Below are 19,154 nucleotides of genomic sequence, written 5' to 3'. Positions count from 1 at the left end.
TATATGATAGGATGTCATTCTTGGTCTACTTGTTGAAGGCTGAGCCAATGAATGCCACCGACTTTGAGACGATGCTCTATGATTGTGTCTTCCCATTGCCATGTCACACGATAGTCCATCCATCATTGCCACCAGGACATTACTACCTCTATGGCTGCTTCCCCGGCACCCTGTTCAACTTCAACAAACATATCAAAAAACAATATGCCAACTACACAGCTACCGAAGTTACTCAAGAGGACTTTATCACCGAGATAACGACCAATGCCACAGCACAGGCCATAATCGAGAGGAATACCTCGGAGGTCCATAAAGGCGATGAGTCCACTAGTGTCTACACCTTCTACAACAACAACAATCGATTTACACCGAACTGTATGCCCTTTGTCGATCAATTTTTAGAAGATGGTGCAGCAAGAGGTAGTCGCAAACTTGTGACAATCGATGCCAACAGACCATTGTTCGTACGATCCAACGATCCAGCTCACCAACCATTTGGATTCTGTTTGGACTACAGTGTATTTGTCAATGATGAACATCCTGACACGCCACTCTGGGACCAGGTTGCGATTGGACAACCAATTGCCCCTCCTCCAGGACATTTGTTTCATTTGTTCTTTGCTGACCAGGCGGAAACAAACACCCAAGACTGCTTATCCGATGCTATTGGATGCACAGAGCATCGAGACATTAGTGACTACATTGACTATCTTGGATTTGACATGAATGGTCAGAACATATACAAAGACACACGATCATACTGTTCACTTCCAACTGTTGATGGAGCGTCTACCGTGGACCTATCGCTCCAACTATACACCAAAGCAATCAACTCCATTAGTCGTTTAACTTCAATCTTTCCTTTCCATATGTAAGTGGCCCCGGTCATCAACTCTGATTTACTGATTGGTTTATTGACACATCGACCTATCCAGCCTACAACCAAAGACAGCCAAACTTCGAATGGACTTTATACAATCGTTCACACAGTTGGCGCCATCAAGACAGGCATTGACCATCATCAATAGCATTGCAAGAAATTCTGGAGTTGAGCAAACTTTGAAGTTTGTCTATCATATGATCATGTATCATTCAATCCCAGACGAAACCATCTTCCACATCCTCAAATGGATCTGCATTGACAACGATCAGTCATTGAGGGACCATACTTGGAATATCATGGAAAATATAATCCATGGTCGACCAAATCTTCTATTGATCAGACGTCCAATCAGGATTCCACCAATGAGCGGTATCCATGTATCAAACTTTGGATCACAATATCCTCCTAACGAGTCGTCCAAACATCCAACGTACAATATGTCACTGGCAGAGTTGGCTTGCTACGTTGAAAATAATGGTATTCTTGAGATTACTGTAGGATCATCATACACTGGCGAGCCATTCCCAACCACAATGGATACATTACTGCGATTTCCCATCATCACCTATGGTGCCGAGCTGCTCATTGATAGAAACCCACACTACTTTGAGCGCAACCCGGAGGCCCGTCCTCTCTGGTCCTTGGCACATAACTTCAGTTTGAATGGTCCGGATAAGGAGAGGGATATGGCCGAGTTCCTTCGAGTGATTGCCAGACTGAAGAAGATGCCAGGTTTCAGCTCCAAGATACCCCACTTCCCAACGATCGAAGACTTGTGCATAATCAATGCAAAATACAGCCTTTACAACACGATTAAGGCACATGGAATCAACATCCAAGTGCGAGAGCCACACTGTGCCGAGTTGCCAGATTGTTGCAGCGCTCTGGGAATAATCATCACAGCCATGGCCCCAGCACTTCTGAAGGACTACCATCAATGTTTCACACAGGCCAGCCATCATGTCAGCGACAGATTGATCATTGACTCAGTGAACTTATTTGGATTCAGAGTGTATCCTCTATATACCATTAGGTTCAAGGACTCGTCATGGCCACTATACTTGCGCGGCACCAAGATACCATTTGTCTCACTCATTTATAAGATTATGGACATCGAGGACTTTGTGACTATGCTCAACTTGCCAGGACTACCCCTGGTGGACAAGATGGTGATCAACATGATTCACTGGTATGAGTTTCTACCAAAGGGGATCAAAGTAGCTAAACCCGACTTTGAGACTGGCACGCTATTGGATGTATACCTAATGGTTGGATCAATCAAGGCAATCAAACATCTCATCTCAACGTATGGTGTGCAGTGGATCACCAAGCAGACAGAGACACTCATTCAGAAAAGGTCTCAGGCGGAACAGAAGGTGATAAAGTCATTGGTGGCTGATCATCGGTTGATCATGGGATTGGATACCAAGATACGTGGCGGTGGTGGAAAGTCGTTGTCATCATCCAAGAAGAAGACTGGCAAGACCAAGGCAACCCTATCACACGCTCAATCTCAGAGTCTACCTTTACAAAATGATGATGCGACCACAATGGACCAAACAAAGAAGGAAGATATCGAGGTTGTAGTCGACTCATTGGCGGATACACACATTCAATCACAAGCCCAATCAATAATAACTACCTCGACCACTTATTCATCAATCCAACCGCCGCCACCAGTTATCCAAATTGAACAGTACGAGCGAACAGTTGGCAAGTTCAAGTTCAGCAGGAAGACGATCATTGGACGTGGAAGCAATGGCACTCTGGTGTACAAGGGTGTGTGGTGTGACAAGGTGCCYGTGGCAATCAAACAGATGAACAAGGAGTTCAACACGCTTATCGATAAGGAGGTTGAGATTCTCATTCAACTCACGGCATTGGCTAGTGTGACAGACAACTTGGTGAGATTCTTTGGAATGGAAGAGAATGATGATTACTTTTACTTGGCCACATCACTGTGTGAGATGTCACTTCAAGAGTTGGTCGAGGCTCATATTGACAGGTTCAAGTCATTGGACGAACAGACATTGATCAATGACATTGTGAATGGCGTCCGATTCCTTCACAACAACAACATCATCCACAACGATCTCAATCCTCGCAACATTCTGTTCAAAGACAACCACCTGTTCATCACTGACATGGGACTGAGCAAGATGTCCGTTGAGACATCATTCGCATTCACTCATGCTCCAAGTGGTCAAGGTGGCTATTTCCCAGCTGAGGTCATCAACAACCAGCGCAAGACCAACTCTGTCGATATCTTTGCACTCGGATGTTTGATGTATTACATCCTCACTGATGGTGGTCATCCGTTCGGTGACAATCAGCACATCCGAGCATTCAAGATACTTCACAATGAGTTTAACATCAATCAACTCACCGATCAACCATGTGTAACGGACCTCATCAAACAAATGATATCACTCGATTCATCGTCACGACCAACGATCAACATGGTGATCAATCATCCATTCTTCTGGGACATCAACAAGAGGATCATGTTCATCAATCGAGTGTTCCAGACCATCCAGAACCAACCACACTCATACCTCAACAAAGTCATTGTCAATCAATGGAACAAGTCCATCGATTCCAGGCTTTTGGATCAACTCGGTACGTGTCCACTCCTCGCTCACTCAATCAACTCCATGGAACTAACAGAATCACATAATGACAACAGAGTCACAATACAACTATAACAGTGCGAAGGACTTGATTCGATGCATCAGGAACACGACACAACACCATCATCAACTGTTCAAGGATGCTCAGAAGAAGACATTATTCTTTGATTCACAACAATCAGCATTCCAATACTTTGAACAAAGACATCCAACATTGATCGTCCAACTCTATCGCAGGTTCATCAACACCGATGATGCATCATCTGACAATCTCAAGGACTACTTTGTATCTTGATCGTGAGTGATCATCGGATTGTTGGAAGAATGAAGTTCGTTTGCACAAAGTTGGAAAGATATTTACGTCTGGTGATGATCAAACTGTTTGAATGATTGAATGGGTGTGCTCAGTGAGTGATCATTCCAAACAGATATATACATATAAATAAATAACAGGCCCAACTACCTGATGACTAGATGTCATTCTTGATATACTTGTTGAAGGCAGAGCCATTGACAACACCAAAGCTCAGAATGGTTGTTGAGAAGCATGTGTTCCCAGCACCACACAAGATGATGGTCCATCCATCATTGCCAGCTGGACATTACTTCCTCTACGGCTGCTTCACATGCACCACGTTCAACTTCCCAGACACACTCAACTACTCAGTGACACAAGTATCACAATCAGACTTTATCACAGAGATAACAACCAATGCCACGCTACAAGCACTCATTGACAGGACTGTGTGGAGTACAGACACCAACAATAACAACAATAACGACAGCTCAGTATTGGTGGAGGAGGAGTATTACTTTGAGTTAGTCGACTTGTTGCTCGAGAGACGGACTTTCACTGGCGTTAATTCATTTGAACAGATGGCTGCAGGATGCTGGCCGCACTTTGTACAAATGGATGTTAATCGTCCGATGTTCTTCAAGTCAGACGCGTTGGAGGACAAGCCATTTGGGTTCTACACCAACAGTAGAATTGATCTGGCGGCAACTCTTCGCGACTGGGCACGTCTCCCGGTGCCAAGTGGACAGGTCTACTTTAAGTTGTCTCCAATTGATAATTCTACCAAGACAATACCTGACCATCTTCCAGAGATAGGCGCATTCCAGAGCGAATCATTCAAGTTTGGACGATTCCCAGAGTTGGGACCAATCTTGGATAAAGCGGGTTCGGATATAATAATGGGCCGTGCCCTCTATTCTGATTACCAAGCCTATTGCGCCATCCCGATGCAATCCATTGGTGTTCATGATTTATACCGTTTCATACTTGGCTCTGCGCTGGCTTGCTTTGATCAACTTTTATTGTAAGTACCTGCCCATTCAAACAAGTGACATGACTAACACAATCCCTTCAATCCCCAGCGCCCCACGGTTCATAACTGGGATGTTATACAGGTCATTGTTAATGTTGGAGTCATTCAGCGCAGAGCTCAAGACGTACTTGATGATCAATGTGATATCGAATTCTGGATATATAAGATTGAAGTTGATCACTCATATGTTGATGTTCTCCAAGGTCAACGATGAGGAGATATTCTATGTACTAAAGTGGCTCTGCTTTGAGAACAAGTTGAGTCCGCAAGACATATCCAATGTCCGAACGATACTAAGTGTACGACCAACGATCAGGTCATACACTGGCAGAGTAATACCTGAGACCCAAGAACTTCCAGTGATATTACGACCATTCGCTTCACAATACCGACCCAACAATCCACCTAGCGGCCACATCTCGTTCGACCCTTGCCGGCGAGGCTTCACCCTGTCAGAGTTTGCCGGCATCGTGGACAACTTGGAGATGTTCAAGTTGGTATATTCAGATAACATTGACATGGGCAGGACCTACCCATCAACATTGGACAATGTACTATTGTTCACGAGATCACCGCGATGCGTGGAGTACCTGTTGGACAACGACCCTGGCTACTTTAAGCGCAACCCTCATTCACGACCGCTATGGTGGTTTGGTCAGAACTTCAATGTGTTCAACAGGGATGTTGATAGATACCTCCTCGCTTTGAACAAGTGCAAGAAGCTACCAGGGTTCAACTCATCGATTCCTCACTTCCCCAGCATCGAAGACTTGTGCATATACTCGGGCAAGCTCAAACTACTGACTTGGATGAAGTCAATTGGCATCACGTATCGAGAGCGCAAGCCACATGGCCATGAACTCCCAACTCTCTGTAGCCCGGTGGCGATGGTAGTCTTTGGAGCGGAGCCTGTTTCCTTGAATGATTATCTACGGTTCTTCCCACCAGCAACTCATCACATCTGCGACATAAGCTTCGTATTGTCCATTTACACGCATGGTGTGAGGAGTGAACTACTCTCCCTAAGGTTCAAAGACTCGTCATGGCCACTCTACAAAAGTGGTACAAAGATGCCCTTTGCCGCAGTCCTACTAAAGTGCCCACCCAATGATATTGAGACCATGCTCAATGTGCCCGGCCTCCCACCAGTCAACAAACTAACTGTCAACATGCGCAAGTGGCGTGAATGGTTCAAACAATACCCGTTCTTCAAGGCATATGAATTTGTTGGAGTTCAGCCACAGTTTGACCAGGGAAGTCTACTGGATGTTCACGTGTTGGCTGGAAGACTGGACGTGATCAAACACATCATCACAAGGCATGGAGTGAGCATGGTCACCAAACAGACAGAGTCACTCTTCAAGCTGCGACCACCTCAAGAACAGGAAGAGATCAAGTTGTTGGTGTCAAATCTACGATCGATGGAATTGCTCGGGCCAACCGGTTCACAAGGAGGAGGAGGCGGTGGAGGTGTTGGGAAGACAAATAAGAAGGATACGGAAGTCCCACAACATGTGACACTTGTAGCAGAGACTACAGCGTCATCAATAACATCAACAGTGAACAATGGGCCACCAGCATCACAGACACCAATCAATCAACAAAGTCATGGTCCTCTAGCTCCAAACCAACCCGATCAGCATACACAAAAGAAGAAGAAGAAGAAGAAGAATAAGAAGAAACAACATCAACCAACAGTACAACAACAATCCACTCAAACTCAAGAGGTGGAGACAGAACATTCCGATGTGGAACATTATGAGAGGACAGTTGGAAAGTTCAAGTTCAGCAGGAAGATGATCATTGGACGTGGAAGCAATGGCACTCTGGTGTACAAGGGTGTGTGGTGCGACAAGGTACCGGTGGCTGTCAAGGAGATGCGCAAAGGATTCACTACACTCATTAACAATGAGGTGGACATACTCATTCAACTCACAGCCATGTCCAGTGCAACAGACAACTTGGTGAGATTCTTTGGAATGGAGGATACTGAGGACTACATCTACTTTGCCACATCACTGTGTGAGATGTCACTTCAGGAGTTGGTCGAGACTCAGATGGACAGGTTCAAGTCAATGAACAAACAAAAATTGATCAATGACATCATCAACGGTGTTCGATTCCTTCACAACAACAACATCATCCACAACGATCTCAATCCTCGCAACATCCTGTTCAAAGACAACCACCTGTTCATCACTGACATGGGACTGAGCAAGATGTCCGTTGAGACATCATTCGCATTCACTCATGCTCCAAGTGGTCAAGGTGGCTATTACCCAGCTGAGGTCATCAACAACCAGCGAAAGACCAACTCTGTCGATATCTTCTCACTTGGATGTTTGATGTATTACATCCTCACTGATGGTGGTCATCCATTCGGTGACAATCTCCCTCTAAGAGTGTCAAAGATAATATTTGATCAGTTCAACATCCAACAACTCACTGATCAACCATGTGCCACCGACCTCATCACACAGATGATTGCCAAAGACCAAATGACACGACCAACGATCAACATGGTGATCAATCATCCATTCTTCTGGGACATCAACAAGAGGATCATGTTCATCACCTGTGTATTCCACACGACCCAGAACCAACCACACTCATTCCTCAGTACTATTATCGTTGATCACTGGAACAAATCCATCGATTCCACCCTTCTCGATCAATCAAGTAAGTATAACTCCATCAATCCGATCAATCAAACATACTGATCCATGGCTCACACAATTCAACGACAACAGAGTCACAATATAACTATAACAGCTCAAAGGACTTGATTCGATGCATCAGGAACACGACACAACACCATCATCAACTGTTCAAGGATGCTCAGAAGAAGACATTATTCTTTGATTCACAACAATCAGCATTCCAATACTTTGAACAACGACATCCAACACTGATCGTCCAACTCTATCGCAGGTTCATCAACACTGATGATGCCCAATCAGACAATCTCAGGGACTACTTTGTTGTGTCTTGATCTTCCACCGTTCATTGTCTTGTGCGAAGTTCACACACTCGCTCAATCCTCATTCAATCTCTCACCACATTCGTGCACAGGGGCAACGGTTTGATCATATGATCAAAACACAAACAAAGATATAAGATAGATATATATAAATAAATGAAAAATAATAAGTTAATAAGATAAGATGGCATTCATGATATATCTGTTAAAGGCAGAGCCATTGCCCAATGGTGCGTTTGAAGCCATGATACTGGATTGTGTCAGCCCTAAGCCAGCAGAGTCGATGGTACATCCGTCACTGCCGGGACACTACTTCCTCTATGGTTGCCACCCATGCACGACATTCAGCTTCACATCAAACGACAAGGGAGCTCCCCTCAAACAATATGCCAACTACACAGTGACAGAGGTGTCTCGCGAGGACTTTATCAACGAGATCACGACCAATGCCACGATTAAAGCCCTCATCGACATGACACCTCACGAGATGAACGAGAGAGAGAAACAAGACAAGATATGCGATCCCACAAACTGCATCTATACATTCATGCCGAGGCCGTTCAGGGTACGCAGGTTGCCGACTTGGGCTGGTACTGATATTCGGGGTCACCAAATCATTGCAATACCCGTCAATCAACCAATGTTTGTCAAGGCAGACGAGACTGAGTACCAGCCACATGGATTCGAGCTCGACTATGACCTGCTTCAAAACGTGCATCCCGAACTGCCCTTGCGAGATAAGACCACTGGAAGGCTGTTGGTGCCCGAGGGTCATATCCTCTTCTTCAATTTGCTGAATGACGAAGATGAGACCAGGGAATACTTTGACTCTCAAAAAGCGGCCAGGTTCAACGATGACACCGACATCAGTGCGCAAGTGGAGGACCTTGGATCAGACATTATCCGTACAAGCAGATACAGGAACCCAGCTACATATTGTTCTGGGGTATCCTCCAGCCCCACTTATCTCTCATACAGCAGTGCATTCTCAACTGTCCAAGGAAGTTTGATTGATTACCCATTCAAATTGTAAGTATGATGGTCATCATCATCATGGAACAACTCCACTCACTCAATCACTCAATCAACTTTGGACAGCACCAATCCAGATACAGTCAAGATTAGGTACGAATTCCTCATTATGTTCGAAAAGTTACCGCCATCCAAACAGGCTCTCCTACTCATCATCAGTTATCATCATGATTATGTTAAACACAGACCATTGATGTTGTCATTCTATCGATATATTATGTTGTACTTCACGATCCCCGACGAGACACTGTTCCACGTACTCAAGTTTATGTGCTTTGCGACACTCAATGGCTGTCCTGAATACACGGTCATCAATAACATACTCACAATGCGACCTCATTTGAGAACGATGAAACGCCCAGTCCGACTGCCACCTTTGGTCGACTCCATTGCGAACAACGAAGCCATTAATAATGAGTACCCGAAGTATGAATTGGACGCACATGGACCAGTACTGCCTTTGACACTTGACACGATTGTGGTCCTCGCCAACAACTTCGAACTCCAAATCTCATGCTTTAATTACGGGGTCGACCAAGGACTGGAATTCCCAACACCACTGGACACCATGCTGCGGTACTCCAAATCATACAGATGCATTTGCGCGATTTTGGAAGAGCATCCAGACTACCTTCAACTCAACCCAGCGGCCAGGCCCCTCTGGTCACTGGCGCACAACAACTTGGTCAATAAGGATGATTGGATCGATTCAGATCTTTGGCTAGATTTTGAACAACCTCTGTTGCTGAAGTTGTCGTCACTACCAGGGTTCAACACAGGCATCCCACATATGCCTACCATCGAGGACCTCTGCATCATCCATGAGCGGTACTCCCTGCTGACATGGTGTAACAAGACCGCAGACATCACGATCCAGAGGCGTGAGCCACACTGTGCTGGGTTTCCAGAGTGTTGCAGTGCAATGGAGTTGATCATTGGCACCGAAGGAATACTCGATCGCCAGACGGTTAGAGATTACCAATTGCACAATCCACACGCCCAACATGTGTGCGACGCGTCACTCGTCAAGATCATCACATTCTATCCACATAAATGTTACCTAATGAGTGAGATGAGGTTCAAGAACTCGTCATGGCCGATCTACATACATGGCACCATGTTACCATTTGTCGCGCTGATGTTCAACTCACACTTGGAAGATTTGGCATCGATGCTTAAGGTGCCAGGACTGCCACCTGTCGACAAGATGGTCATCGATATGAAACTGTGGTATGATTGGTGCTCCAAGATATACGAGTTGGAGAAGCCAGTTTTTGATCGTGGTTCACTATTGGACGTGTACTTGTGGATTGGAAGAGTGGACTTGATCAAACATCTACTCACAACCTATGGCACTGATTGGATCACCAAACAAACTGAGACAATCATTGGGCGACGTAATGCGGCTATCAGATCATTGGTGGCAGACCTTAGGAAGTTCATGGGACGTGGTGGAAAGTCATCATCCAAATCAAAGAAGATGAAGAAGAAGCCTGTGAAGAAAAAACAGACACAAGATACCATTGAACAGGCACCATCACCTTTACCAAATCCTGACAAAGTGGCCGACACTCAAACATTGGACATCAGCAATGTGATTGAGTCCATAGTACATATTCAACAAAGCCCACCTCCTCCTGCAACAACAACCACTCAATCATCAACACAGACACCTGTTCAGCAGGAAATGTCACTGGAGCAGTATGAGAGGACAGTGGGCAAGTTCAAATACAGCAGGAAGATGATCATTGGACGTGGAAGCAATGGCACTCTGGTGTACAAAGGTGTGTGGTGTGACAAGGTGCCTGTGGCAATCAAGCAGATGAACAAAGGATTCAACACACTCATCGATAAAGAGGTGGAGATACTCATTCAGCTGACGTCAATGTCCAGTGCAACAGACAACTTGGTGAGATTCTTTGGAATGGAAGAGACCGAGGACTACATATTCTTGGCCACATCACTGTGTGAGATGTCACTTCAAGAGTTGGTCGAGGCTCACAAAGATCGTTATCAATCATTGAACAAACAGACATTGATCAAAGACATTGTGAACGGTGTTCGATTCCTTCACAACAACAACATCATCCACAACGATCTCAATCCTCGCAACATCCTGTTCAAAGACAACCACCTGTTCATCACTGACATGGGACTGAGCAAGATGTCCGTTGAGACATCATTCGCATTCACTCATGCTCCAAGTGGTCAAGGTGGTTACTTCCCAGCAGAGGTCATCAACAATCAGCGCAAGACCAACTCTGTCGATATCTTCTCACTTGGATGTTTGATGTATTACATCCTCACTGATGGTGGTCATCCATTCGGTGACATCATACATCGACGTGTGACCAAGATAGTTGACAATCAATATGATCTCGATCATCTCACCGATGTTTATGCAGCTGATCTAATCACACAGATGATATCACATGATCCATCAACACGACCAACAATCAGCACATTGATCAATCATCCATTCTTCTGGGACATCAACAAGCGACAATCATTCATCATCCGAGTTTCACAGAGCATTCAGAACCAGCCACATACATTTCTCAACACGACAACAGACAAACAGAGATTCCTTCGTCAATCATGGAACATGTCAATCGATTCCAAACTCTTGGATCAACTCAATCAAGGTATGTATACGTTACTCCATTCCATAACTCTGACCGAGCAATAACTGACGCATAATATTCCAACAACAGAGACACAATACAACTTCAACAATGTGAAGGACCTTGTTCGATGCATCAGGAACACAACACTCCACCATCATCAACTTTTCACAGACAGCAGCAAGACATCGACATTCTTCACATCACAACAATCAGCATTCCAATACTTTGAACAACGACATCCATCACTTGTACTTCACCTCTACCAAAGACTGCGGACAAGTACCACCGATGTCCAATCAGATAACCTCAAGGAGTTCTTTGTATAATGAATGAATGATAAATATATAATTGTATTTAAAGATTATGGATTGTTGGATTGGAGTGATTAGGCTGCTGGAACTGGCACGGTTGCTGGAGTTTTCTTGCCAGGTGGCTTTCCAGGAGGAGGCGGGGGTAGCTTGATACCGGGCCAGAAGGAAATGGCGTTGACATAGACCTCACCTCCGACTGCCTTGAATGAATAAACATTCACGTTGGCAAAAGGGGTGGCCTTTGGCTTCAAAGTGATCAAAATGGTCGGGTCCTTGATTACGTTGTAGTATGGAACAGTCTGCTCTTTGTTGGTGGTGCATTGAACGAGATCAAAGTCACCATGGACCTCACCACCCTTCTTGGCTTCATTGATAACTTGGAGCTTGACGTTGGTGCCAGTGGTGAAGTAGCGAGCACCAAGGAAGAAGGTTCTGCTGGCATCATCAAATGGGAGGAACCTGAAACTGATGGAGCAGCCGTTGGGGATGCGCATCGAGTGCACTGTGGGCATCAAGTGGTCACGAGCAAAAAAAGCTCCAGTTCTGTAAGACACCTTGGCAACGGGGATCAGAGTACACACCTTGGGCATAATGTAGTTCTCATTGAAGGTGTATGAGGGAACCATTCCAATCAACACAGCATCCAGGACACCATCCTTATGGATTGAAGGGCTGTTCCAAGAATCTCTGTAGTAGTCTGTTACATACTCCCAGTTGGTGCAGTGTCCTGCAATCACACCAATCTTGTGGTTGGGAATTGTGGCATCCACATTATAACTTATCAACTTTGGGTCATTGTTATCTTGGATCTTCGAATAGTAGTCACTATACTGATCTCTATTGATATATTTAATATATAGGTTTGAATTAGTAAGATTAAATGAATGAAAGATAGACCAAACACTTACGTATACTCTCCAGTACCACGATATGGAGCACCTAGGGCCAGGTCTGCTGTCGGGAATGTGTCACTGATCACAGTCTGGTAGTTGAAGTAAAGTTGGCGTGGAACCAAGGCAAAACTATAAGTGAACTTCTCGGTTAGGGCATGTGAGAGGAAGATGTAGGAGTTGTGGTTATCCTCAATTGGTTGGCCACCAACAACATCCTCGACTCTCTTAGAGCCCGCGTAACCTGGGTCCTTATAGGTCGTCTGCATTGACTTGATGAAGCCACTGTGACGAAGGTCAAAAGTGAGTCTGATGCGGTCGATCTCCTTCTGGTAGTGGTCCCTCATTGCATCGTTGAACCACTTCTCCAGGTCCTCACATGGCATCGTCTCATAATAATCTCGATCACCAAAGGATGTTTGAGGGCGATCGGGAATGACTGGGACTCCAACCATTTCGAGGTAACAGTAGCGAGGGTTGTGATAGGATGTGCCGTCAGGGTACAGGTCATTGTTCTCCATCATGGACCAGAGGTCAACAAAGTCAAATACGAAGCGAGCGCAGAAAGTTCTAAACTTGAGTATTTTGTTGAATGCCACAAAGCCTGGAAGCTTGTCCTCGGCGGTACGAGACTTGATCAAATCGATTCCTTTGTTGAAGGTCTTGATTGTGTAGTCAGTGAACTGGCGTGGGTAGTCGGTTAACTTTTTCTTGTAGGAGTCCATCTGGGCAGCTGTGAAACCCCAAGTGACACCATTGTCCATCACTTCCTTGAGTAGAAGGAGCTCGGTGGTGGCCGCAACAACAAACATGCCAAGTTCTACAACTCCATAAGAGTCCTTACGCAAAGCAGATTCATCGAGGGCAACGAGACCGTCTGCAATGCTCTCAAGGATTAGAAATTGTTCCTTGCATGCTTGTCGGCGAGCCTTCTTGTGTGGCTTGGCTTGCCATGCGTAGTACACTGGGAAGAAGGCGATCATTGCGGTGGTCACCTTCCTGATCTCACCGGTACAGTTCTCCAGGTCCTGGTTCTCGCCAGCTTCATTGATCATGTTTCTCGTGATGATACGGAAACCATCGTAGAGCTTGGATGGGGCACCATCTTGGGCAATGGCATCAGACCATATGGCATCGATGAAAATACTGGCAATCTCACCAACCTCTGGTATCTTGGCAACGAATCCAACAACGATTGCCTTCATAAACTCGGTATGATCAATCTGATTGTCAACAGTGTAGGGGAAACGACCTGGGTCTGGGATGGCCTTCTCATCAATCATCACCTTGGTGAGTTCTTGAGTGACTTTGATCCATTCCTCAAAAGTCTTTGGGCTGGAAATAGATAAAGACATATATTATTATTATTATTATGATTATTATTATTATTTATATTTGATTATCTTTGTAAATATTTATATTGATAAATCAAACATGATGTACAACGTGGATGTTCAAGGACAAAATTGGAAAAGGTTTATTAATTTTAGAAGGCCTTTGATCTTTTGGAATATTTCCAAAAATACCAAAAATAGCAAATCATTGACGATTCAAAGGTTCCAACTTGGTCATACTACATAAATGAAATATCTTGTGAACTGAATCGACTGGACAATCTGGTCATCAATCGTTAGACAAATAATAAATCAATCAAGATCTCTCTCTATTTATTTATTCACACAGGAGCGGCCAAGAATCTGACCTTAGGCCCACCCCAATGCCTTGAGTGCGACAACACATGATAAGAATACAGTGACGTTGTCCCAGTTGTCAATGGGCAATGACTCAACAAGAGTGCACACGATGCACACCAACAGCAAAGAGGGTATGAAAGCCAAGATTGATAGCTGTGCCAGGTATCCATACGATTGAATGATCATCAGATATACGATTGAGCCAACAAACGAGGCAGCAAAGAATGCCATCGTCCCATTCATCGACTTGTGCTTATTATAAGGTAGTCTATGTTTACCAATCGCTTCGCCAACCTGTTAGTGTGATGTGATTGATGTTAGTGTATGATTGAATGATTGATTGATTGATTGAATGAGTCATCATGTTCATCCACACATACCAGACCAGCGAATCCATCACCACAGCATAGTACACTTGTGGCCGTGATACCAATTGGTGAGTCAACCCAGTAGATGATGGTGGAGAGTACGATAACGATACCATAGGTGACGGGACCGTATAGTAACTCGTGTGGTGCACCACTCCTTGACATTGACTTGACAGCCTTCTCATCCTTTATCAGACCAAGACCAATGAGTGAGAACTGCAACACTACACCTGCTGGCACCATCGCCACTGCATACTTGGCATAAATATCATCCTTATAATAAAGTCCCCAACAACATATATATACAAATCCTGTTCCAATATGTATCTGTATGCGAATGAATGATTGATTGAATGAATGAGTTGGTGCCAATCAAACCATCAATCTTGATCAAGAGTGAATGAACACCTACCAGCTTTCTACATTGTGATGAGGTCAGGATCTTCTGAGCTGATAGTGTTTGACATGCAAATAGCCACAAGAGGCATACTGCACCTGTGATCAATGTTGGTATAACTAAGTTGTATAACATGTTTGGGTAATCAATTGATTGATTGATTGATTTAAAATGATTGATTATCTTGACGTTGATCTTCGTTTTGATAACACCCACTCGACCAACTGATGACATCTAGGCCCACAGTGAGCCTCAACCCACAACAACCCAAGGCCTAGTTATAATAAATACATAATAGTTTATATATATGAAGGCGGAATATACTCAATAGCTCACACTCATAGAGTATCTCCTCTTGATCAATCAATGAACTCCAGACAGAGAGTGATCGATGCATGTGATGCGATGCGGACACGAACCATGTAGCGCGTGGATGAACTTTAGACTAGAATGTCTTGGTGAGATAGGTGGTGATCTCCTCGAAAGATGGTCGCTTGTTTGGATCCTCTGCCCAACACCATACGACCAACTTCTTCCAATTGGGATCGCACTTCTCTGGTATATCAGGCCGCAGACCCTTGCTTGCCACAAGGATGCCAGCATTCATTGCGGGTATGCCGGCGTAGGGCTCCTCGCCAGACAGCAACTCCCAAAGCACCAACGCATATGAATAGACGTCGGCCTTGTTGTTGTAGCTCTCGTGTCTTAGGATCTCTGGTGCTGTCCATGCCACTGTACCAATGGTCGTCATCGTCTGAGTGAATGTCGTCTCCCTGGCAATGCCCAGGTCTGCTATCTTGATATTGAAATGCTTGTCCAGTAGTAGGTTACTTGACTTTAAGTCTCTATGAATGATGTCTAGAGTGATGTTAGTGATGTTGTCAGTGTCCTTGGACCACTTGTTACATACTCCTTGAATGAAGGAATTGCATTCCTCTGGCAATCTCAAAGGCAAATTGAAGTATAAGTGCAGAGTCCAACTGCTTGTCACGTGAATGGATGAGGTCATAGAGGTTGCCAGTTGGAAGATACTCCATGACGATACACATTGGATTCAAACAGTATCCATAGCATGCAACCAGATTTGGATGTTGGAGTGTACCTAACAGTTCAACCTCGGCCTTGAACTCTGTCATCATCTCCTCCTTTCCCTTGTCCTTCACCAAGTTGAGCTTCTTCACTGCCACCTCCTTCTGTTTCCAAATGCCTCTCAGTACCTTTGAGAAATGTCCCTTGCCAATCTCCTTCTCAATCTTGATGTCTGAGTAACTAATGATTGATACACTGGCTGTTATTGGTAGGTTGGCTACATGGTGATAGTGTGTTAGTGATTGATTGATTGATTGACTGATTGAATGATTGAATGAACTTACTCGTGTTGACAAACCAGACATCATCAAGTAGTCCTCCATTCTGATTCTTGCCTCCAACAATGAACAACTTGCTCTCGTTCTTGACAAGTCCATGGTTGGATCGAGGTGTGATTTGTTGGCCAGTGACTCGGGTCCATTGTAGCTTGTACGATAGAGACCAGACGTCGCGCTGTGTAACACCTTCCTTTCTACCTCCAACCACGATTAAGTTGCGTCCAACTCTAGCGGCAGCATGGAATGATCGCTCTGGTGGTACCTCTTGACCATGGAAGTTGGGTGGCGCAGACCATGAGTTGGTGTCCAGCTGGAGTATGTTGACATCATTCAGATCCCTTGAGTTGTTGGTGCCACCAAACACTATCATCTTCTCACCGAGCACTGTCGTTGAGTGTCCATATCGCTCGGTTGGTGGCAGTCCGCTGGCAACCAGCTGTGACCAGGTCATTGTCTCAGGGTCAAGGAGGTGGAGATCATTCAAACATGTCTCGCCATTGAAGCCGCCAAACAGAATGAACTTGTTGCCATATCTGGTTAGAGTGTGGCCGTATCTTGCTGCGGGGAGGTAGCTGTTGACTCTGGGTTGCGACCAATGAATGGTACTGTCATCGATCACAGAGAACATGTACACTTTGTTTGATAGCGCTCCATTGACAATGCCACCGAAAATGTAGAACTTGTTTCCGATCCTACAAAAGTCGTGCATGTGTATAGAGTCTGGGCCAATCTTGCCACCTGTGACCTTGGGAGTTGTCGCCACTCCATTCTCAATATCAATGAACTGTACAATGTTAGAGATGTCCGTCACACCCTCTCCACCAACAGTTACAATCGATTGACCATAAACAGCGATTGAGTGAGACTATGATTGATTGAATGGACAAATTGGTGAGTAGGTTGTATAACAAGAGACAGGCTGAAAGACAACTTACAGCTCGTGCTGGTGTGAGATTGAATGGTGACTGGACCCAGTCCAGCTTTTCTTCCAGGTTGGTTGACAACTTGGTAAAGTGGGAGATGTTGCTCTTAACCTTGGAGATGTTGGCCAGCTCGGATAGTTCGACATTCACGGCGGTCTGGTCGGGGTTGGCGGGATGCTCCTCTGTGTCTGATGTCTCTGATGAGTGACAAGAATGTGATTGGTCGTCCTGTCCAGTCTGATGATCTGTTCTGGCCGCGCTCGAGCTTCCTAGGTCCTCGACAGTGTGTTCATCACGGGCGGTGGTTGGTCCCTTTGAGTTAAGATAGTGCAGGTACTGATTGTAGTATTCGGGTGGGAGTGAACGGCGATACGTGTCATATTGTCGTGTGCGGTAGGTGTTGGTGATTGAATCGTCGCTCGTTGTACTGGACAAACTTGCAAGTTCTTTGGCTATTGAGGGTGTTGGTGCGGTCACTGGCGCGGCTGATGTACCGGCTGAGGATGAACGCTTATGTAGCTTGGGCAGTGGAGGATTGTCGATTGCTCCCTGATAGAAGTTGATCTTTTCTTTGATCTTGGGCGCAACTTGTGCCCTTGATCCGTCTGCTGTGGCGGGCAAACGATGATTGGCGGTAAGATGGAATCGTCCATCGGTGCAGAGGAATATATAATTTACAATGAGTGCCAGAACACACCAAGGTATCCAGCCATGGAATAGATTCGAGAGAATATAGATTGATGTGACGATGGCAAATGATAACAAAAGATATTGAATGTTGAGACTGAATGTATATGCAATAGTTACTGGCGGGCTTGTCAACTTGCTCTTGATTGCTGTAGTGCATCTGCCAAGCACGCCATTGTTGTTGGCTACTTCTTCGTTGTTTGTTGTGTTTGTGTTTGTGTTTGTGCTGTTGGAGCTGATGACTGTTGTTGCCGGTGGTGCTGAAGGTGTTGGAATATTGTTTGAACTTGTCCTTAGGGATGTCGTTGTAGATGGTGCGCTGGCAGTACCAACGGCAGCAGTGTTGTTTAAGAATTTAGTTGGTGAGGTTGATCGTCCAGGAGGAGGTGGCGGCAGTCCAATCGATGTGGTTTTTGATAAATAGCTGGATGTGTTTCCAACGTTTCCAATATTGTTGTTGCTGCTGGCTATATTTGATGTTGATGTTGTTGTATTTGCTCCACTGCCACTGCCACTTCCACTGCCACTACCACCGCCAATGTTGGTGGGTTGAGTTATATTGTTGAATAGACATGGAGATGATTGGTGAAGTGGCAATCTCCCTGGTTGCATCTGGCCTCCGCCACTGTTGATGCCTCCAACACCAATGTTTGCACTGCTTATGTTTAAGTTGATATTGTTTGTGGTGGCCATGACCTTTGAATCGGCATTCTGAAGGGAGAAGGCTATAATCCTCTTCTTGAACTCTGCCGATTGAGCATCGGAATTACTCCTGTACCTCGACAAGCCCCTGTGATTGTTGAGTGCTGTGCTGGTAGTTGTTGGGTTTAGGGCTGTAATGGTAGCCACTTGTGAATCTTCTCTGTTGTCGAATGCACTACAACTCTATGAATCCAATGGATATCTGTTATCTACTCGTGTATTAACAGCTGGTTGGTTTGTTTGATTAATTGATTGATTGATGAATGGATTGATTGTGAATATGATTATTCGAATTATCGGTCACAAGACAAGGTGGATAATGGGAGGGAATAGAA

At 45.0% G+C, this 19,154-nt stretch overlaps 6 protein-coding genes across 6 annotated transcripts; 3 read left to right on the top strand and 3 right to left on the bottom strand.

Annotated features, from left to right (window-relative positions):
* Nucleotides 1-11: 11 nt before the first annotated feature.
* Nucleotides 12-3,808, top strand: SAMD00019534_033560 (hypothetical protein; the record flags this gene model as incomplete). The annotated part of the gene is made up of 4 exons (XM_012904248.1): nt 12-871; nt 936-2,669; nt 2,772-3,502; nt 3,570-3,808. 4 exons carry the CDS (start codon nt 12-14, stop codon nt 3,806-3,808), a joined length of 3,564 nt encoding a protein of 1,187 aa, XP_012759702.1.
* Nucleotides 3,809-3,987: 179 nt separating this feature from the next.
* SAMD00019534_033550 (hypothetical protein) lies at nt 3,988-7,833 on the top strand (the record flags this gene model as incomplete). Its single annotated transcript, XM_012904247.1, has 3 exons — nt 3,988-4,832; nt 4,891-7,520; nt 7,592-7,833. The coding sequence occupies 3 exons, from the start codon at nt 3,988-3,990 to the stop codon at nt 7,831-7,833; spliced, it is 3,717 nt and encodes a 1,238-aa protein (XP_012759701.1).
* A 172-nt stretch (nt 7,834-8,005) lies between these two features.
* On the top strand, nt 8,006-11,806 carry SAMD00019534_033540 (hypothetical protein; the record flags this gene model as incomplete). The annotated part of the gene is made up of 4 exons (XM_012904246.1): nt 8,006-8,850; nt 8,920-10,462; nt 10,523-11,498; nt 11,568-11,806. 4 exons carry the CDS (start codon nt 8,006-8,008, stop codon nt 11,804-11,806), a joined length of 3,603 nt encoding a protein of 1,200 aa, XP_012759700.1.
* A 59-nt stretch (nt 11,807-11,865) lies between these two features.
* On the bottom strand, nt 11,866-14,036 carry SAMD00019534_033530 (hypothetical protein; the record flags this gene model as incomplete). Its single annotated transcript, XM_012904245.1, has 2 exons — nt 11,866-12,628; nt 12,700-14,036. 2 exons carry the CDS (start codon nt 14,034-14,036, stop codon nt 11,866-11,868), a joined length of 2,100 nt encoding a protein of 699 aa, XP_012759699.1.
* Nucleotides 14,037-14,390: 354 nt separating this feature from the next.
* SAMD00019534_033520 (hypothetical protein) lies at nt 14,391-15,272 on the bottom strand (the record flags this gene model as incomplete). The annotated part of the gene is made up of 3 exons (XM_012904244.1): nt 14,391-14,669; nt 14,756-15,070; nt 15,186-15,272. Coding segments are annotated over 3 exons (681 nt in total), but the record flags the coding sequence as incomplete, so codon positions are not given.
* Nucleotides 15,273-15,585: 313 nt separating this feature from the next.
* Nucleotides 15,586-18,810, bottom strand: SAMD00019534_033510 (hypothetical protein; the record flags this gene model as incomplete). The annotated part of the gene is made up of 4 exons (XM_012904243.1): nt 15,586-15,998; nt 16,051-16,446; nt 16,514-17,372; nt 17,443-18,810. 4 exons carry the CDS (start codon nt 18,808-18,810, stop codon nt 15,586-15,588), a joined length of 3,036 nt encoding a protein of 1,011 aa, XP_012759697.1.
* Between the last annotated feature and the right edge of the window lie 344 nt (nt 18,811-19,154).

The sequence above is a fragment of the Acytostelium subglobosum genome (genome assembly GCF_000787575.1).
Source record: "Acytostelium subglobosum LB1 DNA, scaffold: scaffold6, whole genome shotgun sequence".
In the NCBI taxonomy this organism is placed as follows: domain Eukaryota; phylum Evosea; class Eumycetozoa; order Acytosteliales; family Acytosteliaceae; genus Acytostelium; species Acytostelium subglobosum.
This window is presented reverse-complemented; position numbering and strand designations above follow the sequence as displayed.